Source organism: Hyaena hyaena, unplaced genomic scaffold (assembly GCF_003009895.1).
Source record: "Hyaena hyaena isolate Hyena2069 unplaced genomic scaffold, ASM300989v1 scaffold_376, whole genome shotgun sequence".
Lineage (NCBI taxonomy): Eukaryota > Metazoa > Chordata > Mammalia > Carnivora > Hyaenidae > Hyaena > Hyaena hyaena.
Genome location: NW_024081008.1, coordinates 529,676 through 549,758, shown reverse-complemented (window position 1 = coordinate 549,758; position 20,083 = coordinate 529,676). Strand labels below are relative to the sequence as shown.

The 20,083-nt window shown below is 44.3% G+C and overlaps 1 protein-coding gene across 1 annotated transcript; it reads right to left on the bottom strand.

The window, feature by feature from the left end:
- Window positions 1-1,186: 1,186 nt before the first annotated feature.
- AASDHPPT (aminoadipate-semialdehyde dehydrogenase-phosphopantetheinyl transferase) lies at window positions 1,187-19,989 on the bottom strand. The gene is made up of 6 exons (XM_039250620.1): window positions 19,754-19,989; window positions 17,125-17,350; window positions 9,421-9,542; window positions 8,654-8,815; window positions 5,151-5,222; window positions 1,187-3,291 (listed from the first exon to the last, which is right to left on the bottom strand). The coding sequence occupies exons 1-6, from the start codon at window positions 19,934-19,936 to the stop codon at window positions 3,127-3,129; spliced, it is 930 nt and encodes a 309-aa protein (XP_039106551.1). The 5' UTR covers window positions 19,937-19,989; the 3' UTR covers window positions 1,187-3,126.
- Window positions 19,990-20,083: the final 94 nt, after the last annotated feature.

Below are 20,083 nucleotides of genomic sequence, written 5' to 3'. Positions count from 1 at the left end.
AGTTTGATAATTTAATACTGTTCTTTCCTATGCAAGCATACCGATGCTAAAGTTTGACTTCTAAATTAAGCATGGTGAACAAAGTAAGACAGAGGAACGATAATCATCTCTAAAAATAATAATCTAATGATAACAGTAAGATAAAATTCAATTCAAACAAGATACTGTGATACAAGTTCTGGGGATGTGATCTCCCTCTCAGAACCTCTTGTACTGGACTCACCTTCCACTTGCGAGGACGTGAGACGAGAAAATGCCTACTCGAGGATCTGACGGGACAAGCTGTGACGTGATGAGGCTCCCAGTGACCTCCTGAGGTTTCTCAGGAAGGTCACCCGCTTCCTGGGGAACGGGAACCGCAGGCAACTGCACCGACGGCCTGCTGCGTCGTCCCCACACCACCGCCCAGCAGGGAGCCAACGCCCTGGCCGTGTCCCCTTCCCACAGCCTTCCCCTAATGTCCGCCGGAACTTGGAAACGGCGAGGAAAAGGGGTTCTGGTTAGCACAGCGCCTACAGTGAATGTGCTTCTGGGGTCCTGAGCAGACCCCGAACGGAGTCAGAGGGGAAAGAACAGCCGGATGGATGGGCTGCCTGCCCCTCCAACACTGGCAAGAGCACAGGAAGGGTTCGAAGTACCGACAGAAAAAGGTGGGGTCCAGCCAGGGTCAGCCAGGGCTCCAGGTCGAGGCCACAGACTGGCCTCGCTCCCCGCGCGTGGACGCTCGCTCGCCTGGGGGGCAGCACACCGTGCATTAGGTCGACTTCTGCTTCTGTGTCTGAAATGTTTCCTTCCTTTCTTGTAACATTGGTCCCTAACATTTCCACGGAAAAATGACCCTAAAAGAACAGTGACCGTATACTTGCAGGCAGGCCGATTCCTCTGAAGCCCTCCTCTGCCTTCAGTCTTAAAATGTGGGCAAGTTTGTTAGCTTCTTACAAGATCTGTATTGCTTTTATCTCAAACTTTAGAGGAAATAAATGCCTCCAGAAGTTGTGCAGGTGTAAAGGTTAGCACAGCAACGCCTAGCCCTCAGGGTACCTAAGATCTCCTTTGAGAAGTTTGGGATCATTGAATCCCAACATAATTATGCTGGGAAGAGGGGGCAGGAAGGGAATATATAATGAACTGGAAACAGAACAAGCTTTTGAAACGAGAAATTAAAAGAATGCCCACGATTCAAAACTCAAGTAAAAGAGAAGCATGTTATTCAAAGAAAGGGTAATGGATAACAAAGAGAGGTTGCTCCAGGGCGTAGAAAATGGAAGAACAAGGTCAAGGGGTGGTATTTCTCATTCAGAAAAGAGCCTGTAGGTCCTTTAGATTCTGTAAACCGTGTGTAACTTTAAGAAACAGAAAAACAAAACATGAAATCTAGCGCAGTGCTTGGCTTATAGAAATTCACTAACATTAATTGCTTTATTTTCATGACATGACAGATGACAGGTTTTCATATCACTATTACATTCATGCTAAGAAGGGACAAGGTTTCCTATTTTATATGCTACTTTATCTTTAAAAAAAAAACAGTATTTACTCTGCTTGGAGTATTTGGACATGCTTAATAAAATAAAAAATTACAAAACATTCCAATGGTGTTTTATACAAAGCAAAGTATCTAATTTTATGCAATTCATACACAATTGTTAATTTCACTAACAGAAACAATGAAATTCTTTCATTTCTTGATATTTCACAATAACAAGACTTTAACTCCCCAAGACATGCACGCTACAGCCATGTGATAGATTCTGTCACCGACAGGATGGTCTTGGCAGCTTCTGTATTATGCTCCCACTTTAAGTGCTAATTTACTGAATTAAAACAGGCAAAGACGATGAACAAGTGGTTCAGGAGAAAGGAACAGTAACAGCCACTGACAACACCGATGGATCAATGTCATTTGTAATGAAAGCTACAAATTAAAAACGAAGACACCATTTTTCACTTACATTGGCAAAGATTAAATGAAAACAAACAAACAAACAAACAAACAGGAGAATATGTCCAGTGACCAGGAAGAACGTAGGTTGGGGGTGAACAGGTGGTTACACATGTAACACTAGCTAGAAGTGGAAACTGCACGGCCTTCTCTTCTCAAGCTCTGGAACTATTTTAGCCTCGTGAACCACTCGTGGAAACGCTCTTAAGGGGAGAAGCAGCATGTTCCCCAGCACGCGGTTATGAGGACGTTCACTGCACTGGTGCTCACAGTAAACGCCGCACACGGTCACAGCTTCCAGGACAGGATGTGGACCAGATCTTCCCCGTGACGGCAGGTGGCGGGGCGCCCTTGATGCCACGTCCCCACCAGCGCCGGGCTCCCTACCACGGGTCTACTCCCCACAGAGGCCGCTAACATCAGGGGTCTGATCTGAGTCAAGAGAAGCTGAGGGGACACGTTGTGGGGTCTGTTGGGAGGTCCTATTCACGGATGAAAATGAGATGTGAGAGGAGAAATGGCCTTTCCTGCCTTTTAGACCCAATCCTACGAAGATGTGAGGCTCAAGTTACTGGAGCAGCTCTCTCCACGGAGAGGAGCCAGAGGCAGAACTGATAACCCGAGGGGTGGGTGCTGAGGTGGATGATAAATGCCCCAGGGTTATTTGGACATTGTTACCTCTGGTCAGGACTTCAGCACCAGTTAAGCCATGGACGCAGACTGATGAACAGGAGATGTGGAATTAAGACAGTAAAAAATTACAAAACAGTATGTTTCCATTAAAAAAAGAAAGTGGATTAATATGGATTCGTTTGCCAAGAAAAAGGTCTGGAAAGAAACTTTACATTTTAGGAATCATGGTCTCTGAAACATAAAAATGTAAATGTACCCTTTTTGCATATTTGATATTCTACTTTTTTTCTACACTGAGCACCTATCACTCTAAGATTCTGCTCCCGTTTCTGCTCCCTCTGTTAACCCAGTGCGATTTGGGGAAAAGGTAAACGTGTGTTCTAGGGAATTTGCCTGAACTGACAGCCTGGTGTTTTTAATAGGAAAAGTGTTTTTTTTTTTTAAAAATGGGTTTTTGAAGTAAAATTTGATACTATCAGACATTTATTGTTTTAGTGAATAGAGAAGATTACAAACAGTTTTCATTTTCCTTTGTTACTCGGGGAATCATATCATGATTTTGTACCATTTCGTATTGGAATTTCTTCTGTGAAGCAAAAACAGTCCCAAAATGAAGGGTCTTCAGGGGTCATAGGAACAGCCGATGATATTAAATCATTAAAAGTGAGGATAGTAAACTGCCTCTGAGTTGGTTTAGAATCATCTTGAGCTAGAACCTAAAAGGGAAAAAAAAGATTATCTCGTTGTTTTACTGCTTGTTAATCTTATGATCAATTTCATAATAAAGGAAGTGGGAAATAAGATCAAATATTCACATCAGTAATATTAAACCACAACATACCAGGATTCCTAGGTAACTAATCACTCTTTACGTTACTGTTGTCAACATAACAAATTAAAAGTAAGAACCTAATTCTTGAACTTTTATCAGTATCTAATCTGTAGTATTTGTTTAAAATGTAGATTTCTAAGCCACACATCCAAAATTTGTGATAGAGGAGTTAAAAGGATCCCAAAAGAGGAGTTGAAAGTGTCCGCAAAACATGTAACTTTTCACAAGCACACAGGCTTTTCTGATACAGGACCACAATGCAGACTTTTGGGAAACAGTCTAGAGGGCAGGTGGGATATAACCCCGTGCACACATGAGACGCAACACTTCTATAGAAAACGATTCACTCCGCGCTAACTTGAAACTGATCTTCTCAGGTTCAGCCCTTGTTGACAACTCTGCCCAGCACGGACCTTCTCCAACATCCACCAGTTTGTGCCAGCTCACGCCACAGGTTAAAACGCGGATGTGGGCCTGGAAGCCACCACGTCAGTGGCCGGTCGGCCTCCCTGCAGCGCCGCAGCAAGGCGGCAGCACGTGTACACAAGTGAAACAAGTATAAAGCTCTGTGCAAACAAGAGATTTGCAGAGTGTAAAGGTGACACTTAATCACACAAGACCAAGTACCAGGGCCAGAATATCTTCAGATAAGCTTGAGACACCAATTTTAACATGCTGTCCCCTTTTAATTAAAGTATCTAAGAAGACTTTTAATCCTTTGCTTATTTATCAAGAGCACTGTGTGCACAGAGCTATTTTCCAGCAATAACGACACATATATTCTGATCATGCTATAGTGTCTGATGTGGATTCCCTAGAAAGAAGGACATCACATAGTTCCAATTATTATAACATGACTTGGATTCCTTACAAAAATATCCCCGCAGAATCACAACTGTGTCCATGGAGGGTGAGGGCCCTTGACCCGAAGGGGGTTTTGGTTTGTTTCACTTTCTTCACTCAACAACTCAGCGCAGAACAAAGAACAGACTGTGGCAGGAAGAACCGAGACCAGTGTCCCATCGCAGGGTGACACAGGGCCTCGCACATGTTTGGCCCTGTCACCTCGGGAATCATCTGGGGGATTACTACAGAAGGTGGAGTCGTCCCATCTGCTAGATAATGCCATCACTCAACTCCCTCCACTGAACCTTTACCTTCAACACAGCCCCAGTTCACGGGGAAGAAACCACTGGTAAGATGCCTGAGACTGCGGTTATCTTGAATTTCTACCAACATATAAGCACCAGGACAATACTAGTGACATTTTTTCTTTGTAATATTGATGAATGTAAAGAAATAGATAACATGTTTTCTAAAAATTACTGTGAAATTCCAGGATCTTAAGGATGTCATCAAGAAAAACTCTTCTAAGGGGCACCTGGGTGCCTCAGTCGGTTAAGCGTCCGACTTTGGCTCAGGTCATGATCTCACGGTTTGTGGGTTCGAGCTCCACGTCAGGCTCTGTGCTGACAGCTCAGAGCCTGGAGCCTGCTTTCGATTCTGTATCTCTGTCTCTGCCCTTCCCCTGCTCGCACAATGTCTCTTGCTCTCTCAAAAATAAACATTAAAAAAAAATAAAAAATAAATAAAAATAAAAACTCTTCTAAATCTAGGATTTTAAAAAATGAACACATACCTCTAACATGATATAAACCTAATGACTGCTTCTATCAAGAAAGAACAAATTCAACAAGGATTCATGCTTTTTAGAAAGAATTAAGAGAAATCTTAAAATCTTACACCCTGACGTCTAGATCCGTCTGGTTTCCTCAAAGCGACTGCCACAAAATGGTGCTCATCAATTTTGCTTTCCTGAAAAATAAAAGGTAGTAGGTAACAGATTACTGAAAGTGCAAACTCAGATCTACTTCTGTTTCTGTTTTTAAATCTCAATCTTCCTGTCTCTCTACACAGATGCACACACATATACTCCCTTGCCCCCCTGAACCATTTAAGAAGTCACATAGATTGTGGCCCCTGACTTGAAAATACTTCAGTTTTTGCGAATAGGAATATTTTCATATACGGCCACACTAGCTAATAGCTTCAGTAAACTGACATTGGAAGAATACTTAAATCTACTCCCTGTAATCCAATTTTTTTGAATACAATAATGTCCACACAGCATTTCCCCCTTCCAGAACCAGAGCTCATCCAGGGCCAACTACTGCCTCCAGCTGCCAGGTCTTCATAACAACACTTTAAAATATAAGCCTACTCTTCCTCTTTCATTAATAAAACATCGCTCAGTTTTGATTTATCTGATGTTTCTCAATGATTACACTTAGATTACGCACATTCAGCCAGAAAACTACACAGATGGAAGACGGATTATCGTACCTAGAGGCATATCTGGGTCATCATCAGCCCTCACTGGTGATGTTTATAGTGTGTATGTAAAAAAAAATCAGACTGCAGCCCTGGTTTACAAGCATTCAGGTAACTAATTAGTACGGCCCATGGAAATTTGGTGGAAATCACAGGTAAGAATTAAAAAACACAATTTTCTGTTTTCCCCTATGTCTGAAGCAATGGGGAAGGGGGCTTAGAATAGATACCTGAGGCAGTTACTTCAATTCCAAACTATTAAAAACTACAGATGCACCTGGGTGGTTCGTCGGTTAAGCGTCTGACTCTTGATCTCGGCTCAGGTCATGATCTCACGGTTAACGGGACTGAACCCTGCATCAGGTTCCGTGTTGACAGCATGGAACCTGCTCGGGACTCTCTCTCTGCCCCTCCCCTAATCTCTCTCTCTCTCAAAATAAATAAACTTAAAAAAAACCATTAAAACATCCAAAACTATTAAAAATTTTAATGAAAATACAGGTTAGACATTCCTCCTTAAGATATCATTTGAAATGGAAACTATAATCAGAAATAGTATCCTCTTCTTCGAATCTTCACCCCTTAAGATACCCAAATTGGTGGAATAAAAAAGAAAGATATCCAATAAGGACAGATATGTTAAAAGAAGAAAAAATAAAACTAGCTATATATGTCAGAAGATTTAACAGGTTGAAGGTACTTTCCCTTTAACAAAAAACAAGCTTACCATATTCGTTATTACAAACAAAAGTACGCGCACTTGCTCAACTGAATACACTGATGGCATAAGCATCATAAATGCAGACAGTTGTCAGCTGAAACTACTTTGGGAAAACTGCTCAGACTGGTTCTGTGGTGTCTGTATATGAATATCAGAGGTAACCATGGGCCATCAGCTGTTTTTATTTGGGTGTCCGCTGAAATGCCAGGATGCCCTGCTCACTACTCACATATCTCATCATTGGCCATAATTCAGTGTGAGACCTGAAAATAAAGCTTCATCTTCTCTACTCAGACCTCAGCAACAATATGGCAGATAGAAAGAAACTATTTCATGACGAATGACAGCTACCAAACATTCACATTCAACGTACCATGAGAATGAAAGCTCCCAGAGGTGAGCTTTGCCCTAAATCCTTTCTGCCAAGGACAATGCATGAAATAAGTATCAGTTGGAAAAGGAAATGAAACTAGCAACTTAGCTACTTAAATTAGGTCATTCAATGCTACTGAACTGAAGATTTAAGTTTGACTTCCAAGACTTTCTACATTTTCAAGATTTTCCTAACCTTCTAAATTTTACCCATAAACTTATTGTAAATATCAGAATTCACCTATAAACTCTGACAAACCAGAAGGAAACAAGAATGTTCTATCCTTCAGGACACAGTTTAGTGTTAAATTACAAAGGTTGATCTGCTTCATAAAGACCGCATTTTTTTTCTTTTTTTTTTCTTAAATAGTTTATTGTCAAGTTGGTTTCCATAGAACACCCAGTGCTCATCCCCACAAGTGCCCTCCTCCATGCTCATGATCCCCCTTCCCCTCTCTCCCATACTGATGGGGAGAACATTCAAGAGTCTCTCATGGTTTGTCTCCCTCCCTCTCCCCCACTGTTTCCCCCCTTCTCCCCCATGGTCCTCCGTTAAGTTCCCCCTAATCCACCTATATGTGCAAACATATGGTATCTGTCCTTCTCTGCCTGACTTATTTCGCTCAGCATAACACCCTCAAGGTCCACCCATGTTGCTACACATGGCCAGATTTCATTCTTTCTCATCGCCATGTAGTATTCCATGGTATAGATAAACCACATCTTAATCCATTCGTCCGCTGACGGACACTTGGGCTCTTTCCCTGTTGTTTAACATAGTGCTGGAAGTCCTAGCATCAGCTATCAGACAATAAAAGGAAATAAAAGCCATCAGAATTGGCAAAGAAGTCAAACTTTCACTTTTTGCAGATGACATGATACTCTACATAGAAAACCCAACTTTCACTTTTTGCAGATGACATGATACTCTACATAGAAAACCCAACTTTCACTTTTTGCAGACGACATGATACTCTACAAAGAAAACCCAACAGACTCCACCAGAAGCCTACTAGGTCTGATCCAAGAATTCAGCAAAGTTGCAGGGTACAAAATCAACGTACAGATATCAGTTGCATTTTTATACACCAACAATGAAGCAACAGAAAGAGAAATCAAGAAACGGATCCCATTCACAAATGCACAAAAAAACCATAAAATACCTAGGAATAAACCTAACCAAAGATACAAGAGATCGATATGATGAAAACTATAGAAAACTTATGAAGGAAATTGAAGAAGACACAAAGAAATGGAAAAACAGTCCACGCTCATGGATTGGAAGAATATAGTTAAAATGTCATTACTACCCAAAGCAATTTACACATTCAATGCAATCCCAATCAAAACTGTACTGCGTGTTGTTTTCTTAGTACTTACCGCATCTTAGGAACAAAGGAAAATAAAGTTTAAGCTATAACTTAAAACATTTCAATTTTATAATTTTTTTCCAATGGCAAAGCACTGAAAATGTATCTTATCGCTATTAACATTTCTACTTTCCCTTTAATGCAAAGAATTACTATTTCATGTAATCTCCTCATCTGGAACTTTTTGGTGGGAACCTTCCTAACAGCAACTGGCTGTGAAAACTGGGCGCCTATAGAATATGACATTCCTCCTGAGCCCCCCTGCAGGGCACCACGCTCACAGGGTGACCCTGAGGCCCCCTGCACCACACTCACAGGGTGTCCCTGAGCCCCCCTGCAGGGCACCAACAATAGTTCCAGTCAAGACCACTTTCGTTGAGTAGCTTCCTCTAATTAACTTTAGAGACATGCACAAAATAAGGAAATTCTTATAGCAAGTGATAAATTTTTACCTCAAATGCCCATTCTTTTTCTTCTTCCCCATCCAGGAACAAGCGTGTTTCTTTATAAACTTGGCCTATATCCAGATTTAATGGGGATATATCAAATTCAAGCCGTTGTAATTCAAATCCTAGTCCAACACCAAGGGCTTTTATGAAGCTTTCTTTCAGGGCCTAAAATACAGAGCAATTTTCTCTTAGTAGAATACTTAGCAGATAAAATTGTCCATAAACTCTCCTGGCCCCACACATCTGGGGCCCGAATCTATGCTACACGCTGACTCTAAGTTACCATCATTACTTTTACCCCTGCACTAGCAGAGACAAACCCAACGTGGGATCGCACGGTCAATCGTCTGAGCCCCTGGGCCTCCGTTCTGGGTGTAACAGCACTTTCCTCACAGCCCTGTCATGATCATCAAAGTAACCAACTCATGAAGGGCAAGTGTTTTCCAGTATAGGGTAAATATTACAGTTGTGTTTGTTAAATAAGGCTTCATATGTATGAGTTCCTTTGAAAAAGAAAACATTAAACATTGTGAGAAACGTCTTATTTTAGCTTTAAGAGCAAGTACCTTCTAACTGAGCACTGAATATACAATTTTCTTAACCGTCATTATGATGTAATTACATGCTGCATAAAAATCATAAAGTTCCCAATAATCATTTGTTTTGAACACTGGAGGAACTCCCCTAGTAACCAAAGAACTCTGGCACCTATTTTTAAGATAATGTGTCATCACAGGCTTTTAACTCTCAAAGTTAGAAAGAAATTATACCCAATTTCTGTAAAACATATCCAGTTGAGTCCATTCATCGTTAAAGCTTCTGATTGTTTCCCATTCTTTGTTGGTGAACTTTCTTTTCATAATATGAAAGAATTCTGGAATTGAACCACGACCTGTCAATTGAGGAAGCACATAATTAAAAATAGCTGCTCTATCACCAAAACTGTTCAAGGGCACAAAAAGAAAAGTATAGGCCAATGTTAGTCTTGAATATAGTCACAATAATCCTAAATAAAATGTCAGCAAATCAAGGCTAGGAATTAAAATAAACCACAGTGACAAGCAGGGGTTAGCCCAAAACAGAAGGCTGGTTACAGAAATAGGGAAATGCTATGATTAAAATAATAAACGGAAAAAACAACAACACATATTGATAGATGTTTTCTGAAAATGTGATACAATTTAGCAGCCAAATGTGGTATAAATTCTAAACAACAAGGGGGAAACATCCTATATGTGGTAGAGTATCAAAACCTACAACAATCACTCTTAAAAAAACTATATTCCTCTGGGATTTAGATTTTTTTACACTGCTATAGAACAGAGGGGAAAAAAAAGCAATTCCTTTACCATAAGTTTTTGAGAAGTGGAAGAAAGCGGAGGGTTTTTTTTGGGGGGGGGAGGGGGTCTTATTTCGGGAGAAAGAAAGCACGAGTGGAGAGGGACAGAGAGGGAAAGAGGTTCCCAAAGCAGGCTTTGCGCTGTCAGCACAGAGCCTGATGTGGGGCTCGATCTCACAACTGTGAGATCATTACCTGAGGTGAAATCAGACTAGAGCCACTCAATCACCCCTGTTCCCCCCCCCCCCAAGTTATCACTTTGGAAAACTAGTTTACACTTCTTTCCTTACAGTAATGGTCTCTCAATGTGTTTTCTTATTTGACTTTTCCAAATGAAAACAGATTCTAAATTCTGCCTTTTCAGGGATGCTACTGGGAAATAAGCTTTTTTTTTTTTAAAAAATTGAGATATACCCCTAGTTCCTCTGTTCCACAAACAAAAAAATACTACAGAGAATTCTAAACATAAATAAATAATTCAAAGAATCTGATTCTCTGAATTGAGAGCTGAGACAAATTAAAAATACAAGACATGTCTCTCATATTTTTTTCCAAAACAGAACTATGTGTTTGTCTATTGTTACCACTAGACAGGATGTCTCTAGCAGTATTTGTTTATTTACTCTGCAAATATGCAGACTATAAACACTACACAAATGGGTAGAGAACTAATGGTTATAAATGGATCAGTCGCTGTGCCTGGGCTCCCGCAAGGCCAGCCTAGAGAGCCCTTGAGGGCCCGGCCCCGGGGAGAGGGCGCACAAACGTTTACCATGTGGGTAACGAAATGAACCGTCACTTGGTCTGTTGCTTGTTTGTGCCCTGCTGTCCTGTGACCTTAGTTCATGACTACAGTTCATCGTGGAGCAAGGTCTTCTCTTCACGGCCAACCCTCTGCAGACTGTTAACTCCGACTCCCAGTTCTACAACACCCAGCTCTGAGATCCGACATTCCCACCGGCCACAACTCCTCCAATGACGGCCACCAGCACGCGCTCTGTTGGCGGTCGAGGCCTGTCTGGAAAACAGACGTCAAATACCCATGCTTCGCGTGTCACTGGCATTTCACCGCTAACTTCACAGGGAGCTTACAGCCTGTCCCACCACAACCAAGGACCGTTCCCAAGTGGTCCCAAGGCCGGGAAGTATCAAACGTCGGTTCCTCCACAAAACTGTTTACGATCCCCCACCATTCCCACTTCAGTGGACTCAAGAGTGTCCTCTTGCTTAGCCAGGAGATACTTATCATCCTGTGGTGAGTGATATGTGGTCCTTTACAGATCAAGAGAAAGACTCTCATTTACTTTCAAGTTCATCAGACTTGTTTAATTTATCTATGTTCTCCTTGGCACTCTTGTTCTTCTCACGTAAAATATATCTCAATACGTTTTATGATTTCAATTAATGTTTACTGTTTGTATCTGTTCATATTGTTAAAATAGTGTTACTTCCTAAAAGCAGCCCAGCCGACCTATCAAGTCATTGCACGTAACAGCACTGAAATATTAGCTGATTGTGGGAGTCCCAAGGGAAGGGATCCTTCGTTGGGCCACGGACCCCTCTGATGGTCTGGTGCTTCACCCTCCAACACCTCCCTCAAGGCTCTTACTAAAAACGGTTTCCTTAAAAAGCAAGCAGCACTAGCACATGCTGGCTTGAGAAATAACACTCTAAAGAAAGCAAGCTTGCAAAAGTGACAGAGGTAAATCTGGAGGTTTTAAATATTGGGAGCACTGTATCTATGTGAATCGTCAACTGTTTCTTCTTGAACAGATCTGGTGCAGTGCAAACAGTAACAATGGGGGGGGGAGCTATCTTGGATTTGGAGACTGCTTTCTTTGTGTATTGAGTAGAACTGTAGTTTTAATGGAACATTGCCCCAAATGCCGTATTTAAAAATATATGGCTGTTATCATCTATAATGTCATTTGTTTGTTGGTTTCTTCATAACCTTCCAAAAATCCTCTAATTTTTTAACTTACATAAGATGGGGCAATCAAAAAAAATTAAATATGCATGCTAATGTAAAGCAAACTGAGTAACACAAAAAGCAATCTAGCACAATCACTGAAAGCAATCACAAACTGATTATGTACAGCTAAAAAAGTACTCAGTATGAGTGTGTTTTCGTATACCTTTGAAAGCATCTTATCCATTCCACAAAATAGAGATTTGACAGCAATAAGGAAAGAGGATTTTGTAATTATTCGACCGAAGCACAAGAGCGCCACAGTGTGGCAGTATAGTGGAATTACACAGTGGGTGAGTCCTCAGCTAGGTAGTTAACCTGGGAAACTGGAATTCTGGGAGCCGGGAAGGAATCCGTAGGAAATACCAGAACAGTATATTTGTTCTTCAAACAATCTGAAGGCAGAAACAATTAACAGACATAATCTGGCAAACAAACCTAATACCATCACCTGTTCATGTTTCCTATCACAGTCTGATTTAATCATCCCACTGCATGTTGAAGGGCTTTATGCATATAAGAAAGATGAAGTGACTGAAAAGTTTATAACCACTAACCACTAACTAAATTTACGGAAACCAGATTACCCCTCTTGTCGCTCAGCCTTTAGGAAAAGCAGTGTTAGATACTAAGCCCCACAATGATTGACTAACCGAGACCACAGAGCCATTGGGGAGTTGACTAAACGCACAGCAATAACCTACAACAAAACAGTTCACGAAACGCCTCAAGCTGCTACTGCAAACCTACAAAAAAAAAAAAATCCTACTACTACCAGAACCTCAAAGCCCACCTCGGTCAATGTGTCCCCCAACCCCAACAATATCACTAATGTGTTCACCATCCTTAAAGAAAAGGGATCCGTTATTTTAGGGAGGGGTTGAGCAATGTCCATCTGTGTGCTTCAAAATAAGGAAATTTAGCTTTTGATAGGAAGTCCAATTAGAAATTCTAGTAGTGCCATTTTCTGGATTACATATATTCTTGCTTCCACAGGAGGGGACAGGCTTCTAGATCTGGACTTAGCATGTGCACAGTGATGCTAAACGTACCAGCTTGCTTGTGTGGGAATTTACCCAGGTACAAACCCAGAATAAAATAAAAATATATGAGCTACTCATGTGCCTTTCACAAACCACATGCACGAAGCCTCCAGAACGTTCCTGACAAAGGAGCTCTGCTAGAGCAGGAAAGCACAGACTGAGATGTGGGCCCCTGGGCTGGACATCCCCACTCAGGCAGACCTGAACCCCGGCTGCTTTTAGTACTTATACAAACGCCCACTTATCAACACACAAGGCAAGAAATGGGCCTGGAGAGCGAGGTTGGGACTCAGGGGCTGCAACTGTGCAATCCTTCGGGAAGAAGGCAGGGAGAGGGGCCAGACGGTAGGTGGCCCCGGGGCCAAGAAACAGAGCAGAAGACACCGCGGACTAGTCTCAGGCCTCAAAACCTATGAAACTTGCCCTGCCGGCTTTCACACTTGCTTGGGACCCAGGCCTCCCTTTGTAAGTCCCCACTTGTCCCCTGTGAAATGGGAATGTCCATCCTGTGCCTGGCCCACCAAGGGGTTACAGAAGCGGAGGGTCCGTTTTCCAGTTACAGGCTCACTGGAGAGAGGGATTCCGTCCCGCCACGGAACATACTCAGTGCCACGTGTACTTGAGGTAGATCATCCACATGATGCGACATGGAACCTTCGGAGCAGACGATATTCAGAAGAGATGCTGGAGTCAGAGCGAATGCTCGAACAGGCTGAGGCTCGCAGAGGCTGGGACGGGGAGAATTTATTCTGTACGTGGGAAGGAGATACATTTACAAGGGAGGGCGGAGGACGGACCGTACTGGGTTGAACAGCTTCTCCCAAAATCCATGCCCACCCGGAACCTCAGGTATAAAGAGTCTGCAGATGGAATCACATTAAGATGAGGCCACAATGGATTTGGGCAGGCCCTGTATCCAATGACTGAGAAACACTCAGACACAGAGAATCTAGGAAGATGAAGGTAACACCGAGGTGGCCAAGCTAGAAGCCAAGGATGGCCAGGAACCAAGGAAGAGGGCATGAAAGGTTCTCCCTGGAGCGTCAGAGGGGGCATGGCCCTGTCAACTCTACCTGGTGGCCTTGAGGACATCACAAATTTCTGCTGTTCTAAGACAGGAGTGTGTAGTGGCCTCTCTGGAGCCCCAGGAAACCAGGACACATGCACATGATGTAAGTCACACAGGCAGACGCACCCACACTCCAGGGAGTGTTAGTGCTGTGCCCGGGAGCCGGATGCTCACCTCTGAGCACCACCGCCTCTGTTTGGAGACTTGTTTCAATGTCGGTATTTCCAAAGCTTCAGAAAAGGGACAGAGCTGGAGAGACTAAGGAACACACATGTAAAGTGCCTGCAATTATTCGGTTCCTTATAATGGCAGCCCCGGTGTGGCGAACGCGGTTACTGTTCTGGGAGCTGTCTCACCAGGCCCGAGTGGTTTTCCTGTCGATACATCCAGCATTTTGTATGTTAACAGTATTAACCTCTGTCCATCGTATTTGCCAAAAATATATTCCCTGGTTTGTGAGAGAAGATTTAATATGAAACCGATCACATACGCGAACCTGGTGGTTTCTTCTTACCTTTATTTTTTTATTTTTTTATTTTTTTACAAATAGTTTATTGTCAAATTAGTTTTTACATAACACTCAGTGCTCATCCCCAAAGTGCCCTCCTTCATGCCCATCCCCCCCTCCCCCCTCTTCTTACCTTTCTAGCTTCACAGGCACCCTGCTTCCAGAAGCCTGACAGAGGACACAGTTCCACTGTGTTCTGCAAGTGTCACGAAAACCTAACTCGAATTCTGTTCTGTAGTGTGACACAAGGGTCTAAGGGCTTCCTCATGATTCCAATCATTAAAAAAAGAGGTGGGTTACAAGCTTCCTCACCCCTGGATTTGGAGACGACACCAAATACAGTGATTCCCAAACATTAATACATCTGACATTCACCTGAGAAACTGGTTGTGCGCGGCGGGAAGACAGCTCTTCCCCTGTGTGAGGAGGTACAGCAACAGCTTTTTGGCAACGAAGCAAAGAATAGTTAAGGTCTTGCTACTGGGATTAGCCGAATACGATCAATAAAAACAGGTGTGTGCGCATGTGGTGGAGGAGGTGTCCTAGTAAAATATAATTAACAGGAAACTGAATTTTCAATTTTCCCTCATTTATCTTGTTAATTATTAAAAGTTTCAATTAGTAAGTGATCGTTTATTCAGTACTGACCATAAGCCAGACTGTCCAGGAAGCCAACTGGTATAAAATCTATCTTGTAGGCAGAATTGCAAGGCCGCTGTGAGCCCCAACGGACAGCCATTTCTGTGTCACTGCGCACACTGCATTCGAAAGACCAGTGGCCTCTCAAATAATTTCTGACTCTTGGAATAAGGACAAAAGAAAGCTATGAAAGCATACAGGCTCGCTTCCACGCTCACCATAAATCCTTTTTAGCGCTGCCTCATCTGAATAAGCTTCCTGTGACCCTCCTGCAAACCAGACCCTGTCCTGGGAAAAACACGTGCATATTCACGCAGTATGTGGTGAATAACTGTAGGATGTTTAAAAAAAAAAATGCCTTAAAAAAAAAAAAAAGCCTTGATGTTTATCCAGAAATTTTTAGGCCAACAATCCCCAATCTCACTAGTAGAGCCTCCTTTGCAAAGTTGAGAACAGATTGGGTGGTGGGAATGTGAGGTAAAGAAAGATCCTGACCGAAACCGTGAGCAGGGAGTCTCACGGCCACACTCTGAAGTCCTCTGACCGAGGCTCAGAGTACTTCGCACATCTGACAGAGCGCGAGTGGACGACATCATGAACTGAACCAGGCAGCTGCTGAGATGTGACGGCAGCCAGCTTTGGACATAGCTTGCGGTTCCTGCCCCCATGTGGCTCTAAGGACCACAGAAAAGACAATCGATTGCCCTGACAATTATAAACTTAGATATGTAATGGAACGAAGGAAATATATTTTAGGAGAGCCTATGACAGAAGAACCAACCTGTGACTGCGGCGCACAGAGGCTTCCCTGGTAAGGCTGAGGGGACAGTTAACCAGCACAGAAGTCATCTCTGCAGAGATGAGGTGGGGGATAAAGTTTATGCAAACCTTCTAGAGTAAGGAGAACAGAAGGAAAGACTCTGTGGTGGAGACGAGGAAATTACCGCATGAAATTAGGAAGATGTTGGTTTTCTTATTAACACCTTTCTTCTTAGCCTGTTACTTACCTCCTCATAAAAACAGTGTATTGATGCTGGGGTGGGTGAAACAATTAAAATGGGCAATATAAGTAAAGCACTTAGTAAAATATGCTGGCTTATACCACGTGTTCACTTAATGCCACAGATGATGAAAACTACGGAGTTAAGAGAACCTGTGCTCTAGTAAAACTGCCTCCATGCTCAACCCCACAGTCAATGTGAGCAGTTCCTACCCTAAAGCAAAATATAAGCAACTTTAATATTTTAATAATTGTTTGCTCTTCATTTTCACTAATGTAAACGTGCTTCAAAGAGTTGTATTTAGACATAGTACAAATACATGTTCTCTGTACTACAGGACTATAGTATACTTCACCAAGGAGACTGTTTTTGCTTGTTTTGTTTTAAGCAAAACAACAACCTTACTCATGAATTGTAGAAAACATGTGAATGAAACAGTTCTTACAATATATATTTTGTACACAGAATGCTAATCAAAACTGTTCACTGAGTTCAGTTCGGTTTAACATCTATTATTTAAATAAGATAAACAGCTATTGAAAAGCCGTTCTTTACAAAAGTTAACAATCTTCAATAATAGTTTTAAATTTATTCTTATTTAACAAGCTAGGGTATAATCCAAGAAGGAAACCTTTGTTATTTTCACTTTGTCTCTAAAGCATCACATGCATGCTCAATTAACGGAGAGTTTTCCCTTTACGCAGATGTCTGGTGATGTTCAGGCAAAAAGGGAAATATATCCTTTTCAGATATATGCTCTCTCAGCTACAGCACCTGTGCGTACTGAGCACATTTTTCCTAAACTTAAAGATCTGTAACATATCTCCCAGCCTGAGTCTTTGGACAGATAAGAACAAAGAACACAAGACACTTTGTAACTCTTAGATTGTAAAAATGCAACATTACCTGGAAAACTAGTCTTCATTACATCAATTCCAACTTGCAGCTCAGGTTCAGCAGCGAGCACAGCATAGTCCCCTTGATGAGAGATGTTAAAGTTGAAGTTGGGGTAAGGATTCAAGGAGTCTTTTGCAAGAACTGGTTTTCCCTTGGCAGTTCTCTGCAAACGAATATTATTCCAAGGGATATTCAATTTCTCTGCAACTAATTTCCTCATCATCAGACGGCCGGCCTGTTAAGTAAAACACGCGGTTATCTGTTGATAGTACTAAAGATTCAAATATGTTGCCTGCAACAAAGTCTATTTTTGTGGTTTCTAAAACACATTCATTTTTAAGTGTTTAAAAGTACTTAAGTACTAAATACACTGTGTTAAGATTTCAGCAATGCTCAAGCTAGAAAAACAGGTCAAAGTCTCTCCTATCAACAAGTAACCAACGTTACCAATTCGGCACCCTTCTGGTCTTTTCAGGAAGTATCTAAATGTGTTCATTTAGCTATGCTTTTGCTATCTATCTCATATATGAGATCCTACTCTAATAGTACTGCACCATCCATAAGCTTTATAACCTGCAAAGAGTGGGAATTATTTCATGTCTGTACACGTGGGTCTGGTCTGTACCCTTTTAACTGTATCGTATCATTTCATACTACCAAGGGCCTCCTGTTGATGGACTACTCCCCTATTACCTGACGTTTAGACTGGCTCTATTAGCTAATATAACAATTTCCCAGGGAACAACCCTGTTGTACCTACATCCTGCTGCCTATGTCCGAGTATGTGCAGACACTATATACACATCACACAGCATCAAAAATTAGCAAGTCAGGGACACGTGGGTGGCTCACTGGGTTAAGCTCCTGACTCTTGATTTCACCTCAAGTCATGATCTCAAGGGTCATGAGTTCAAGCCCCATGACGGTCTCTGTGCTGACAGCATGGAGCCAGTCTGCTTGGGATTCTCTCTCTCCCTCTATCTCTGCCCCTCCCCCCCAGTCTCTCTCTCTCTCTCAAAAAAAAAAATAACAATGCATGCTTTACTTCACATATTATGTCTCTCAGTGTCCCATTTCTTTAATTAGAAATAAACTACTAAAACCACACAAAAATACCCAAAAGTATGAAATAACAAAATATATATTTTGTAAAATATTTTTCAAGTGTTTTTCCCTTCCATCCCAACAATTTTTAAAACCCACATTACTCTGAATTAGTTCTAAAAGTTTATACAAAAAGTTTTAAAAAACTCACCAATAGGCCTTTAAAACATTATCAATTAGCTCACATTCTAAACGAAAAGGTGTTTGTTTCCACACAGGCGCATTTTCAAGAACTGGCAGTCTTTGAAGTGATAATAATTACAGACTATTTCAAACTGCTCTCTACAGAAGAGGTAATTTTGAAATGCAATTTTCCTTGCGTTGCTTAAAAAACATCACTAAGGTAAATAATTCCATTTAAACACGCGTTCCGCCAAGACCTGCAGTTAGTAGGGGACATATGCCTAAAACTGCCCCCTCCCCGAGGCCCAGGCCCTCCTAAAGGGGACTCCCCTCCCCCGTTCTGGAGGCAGGCTGGAAGCCCACCCCTGAGCTCGGCCCACCCCTCCCCGAGGCCCAGGCCCTCCTAAAGGGGACTCCCCTCCCCCGTTCTGGAGGCAGGCTGGAAGCCCACCCCTGGGCTCGGCCCACCCCTCCCCGCGGCCCAGGGCCCCTCCCCAGGACTTGGCTCCTCTCCTCGCGGCCCAGAATCCCTGCCCGGGGCTCAGCTCCCCTCCCCGCGGCCTAGGACTCCTCCCCTCAGCCCAGGTCTCCACCCCAGGACTCAGCCACCCTCCCCGCGGCCCAGGACCCCTGCCCGCAGCCCAGGGCCCCTCCCCAGGACTCGGCCCTCCTCCCCGCGGCCCAGGGCCCCTCCCCGCAGCCCACGGCCCCTCCCCAGGACTGGGCCCTCCTCCCCGCGGCCCAGGGCCCCTCCCCAGGACCTGGCCCTCCTCCCCGCGGCCCAGGGCCCCTCCCCGCAGCCCACGGCCCCTCCTCAGGACTGGGCCCTCCTCCCCGCGGCCCAGGGCCCCTCCCCAGGACTCGGCCCTCCCCCCCGCGGCCCAGGACCCTTCTCCCGTGCTCGGCCCACCCGTCCCCGCGGTCCAGGCCCCCACCATGGGGCTCAGCCCACCCCCCTCTTCCCGCGGCCCAGGCTCTCTCCCCGGGGGTCGGCCCACCTCTCCCCGCGGCCCAGGACCCCTCCTCGGGACTTGCCCCCTCCCCGCGGCCCCTCTGCGGACCGGAGGCTAGCCTGGGCCTCCCAAGCGGGGCGGCTTGCAGAGCTAAGCAAAGCGGGGCCGTCAGGGATGCGGCGGGCCTACAGCGCGCAAGCCTCCTTAAGGTGCGAAGAGTGGAGCATCGCACCGGCAGGTGCACGAGCCGCACGGGGGGGGAGAGGAAGACCTGACAACCTCAGACGTGCACCGTGCAGACCCCTCGCCGCGGGGCAGGCGGCCGCGCGGCTCCCACGGGACAGGGCACTGCCCTCGCCAGGGCCTGGCCTCCCGGTCGGCGCGAGCGGCGGCCCGGGAAGCCCGTGACCGCGGGCGGCGGCTGTCCGCGTCCTCCCTCCCACCCAAACCGGTAGTACCATGGCTGCCTTGGCGTCCCGGGCGAAGACGAACTGGCCGATGCGCTCCTTCTCCTCGGGCTGGATCGACCGCACCGCCAGCAGCCACTCGGCGCGGCTCGGCAGCCAGGTGCCGCAGGAAAAGGCCCAGCGCACGCCCTCCATCGCAGGCACAGAGCAGCACCGCCGCGCGGGCGAGACCATGCACCAAGAAAGAAGCCCGCCGCCGCCCCCGGCCCAGGTGGCGTCGACGCAGGCGTGGCCCCGCCCCTTTCGCCCCGGCGTCAGGGCGAAGGGGGCGGGACGCCGGCCGACGTGCGCGCGCAGCCCCACCCACCTGGAGCTCACGCT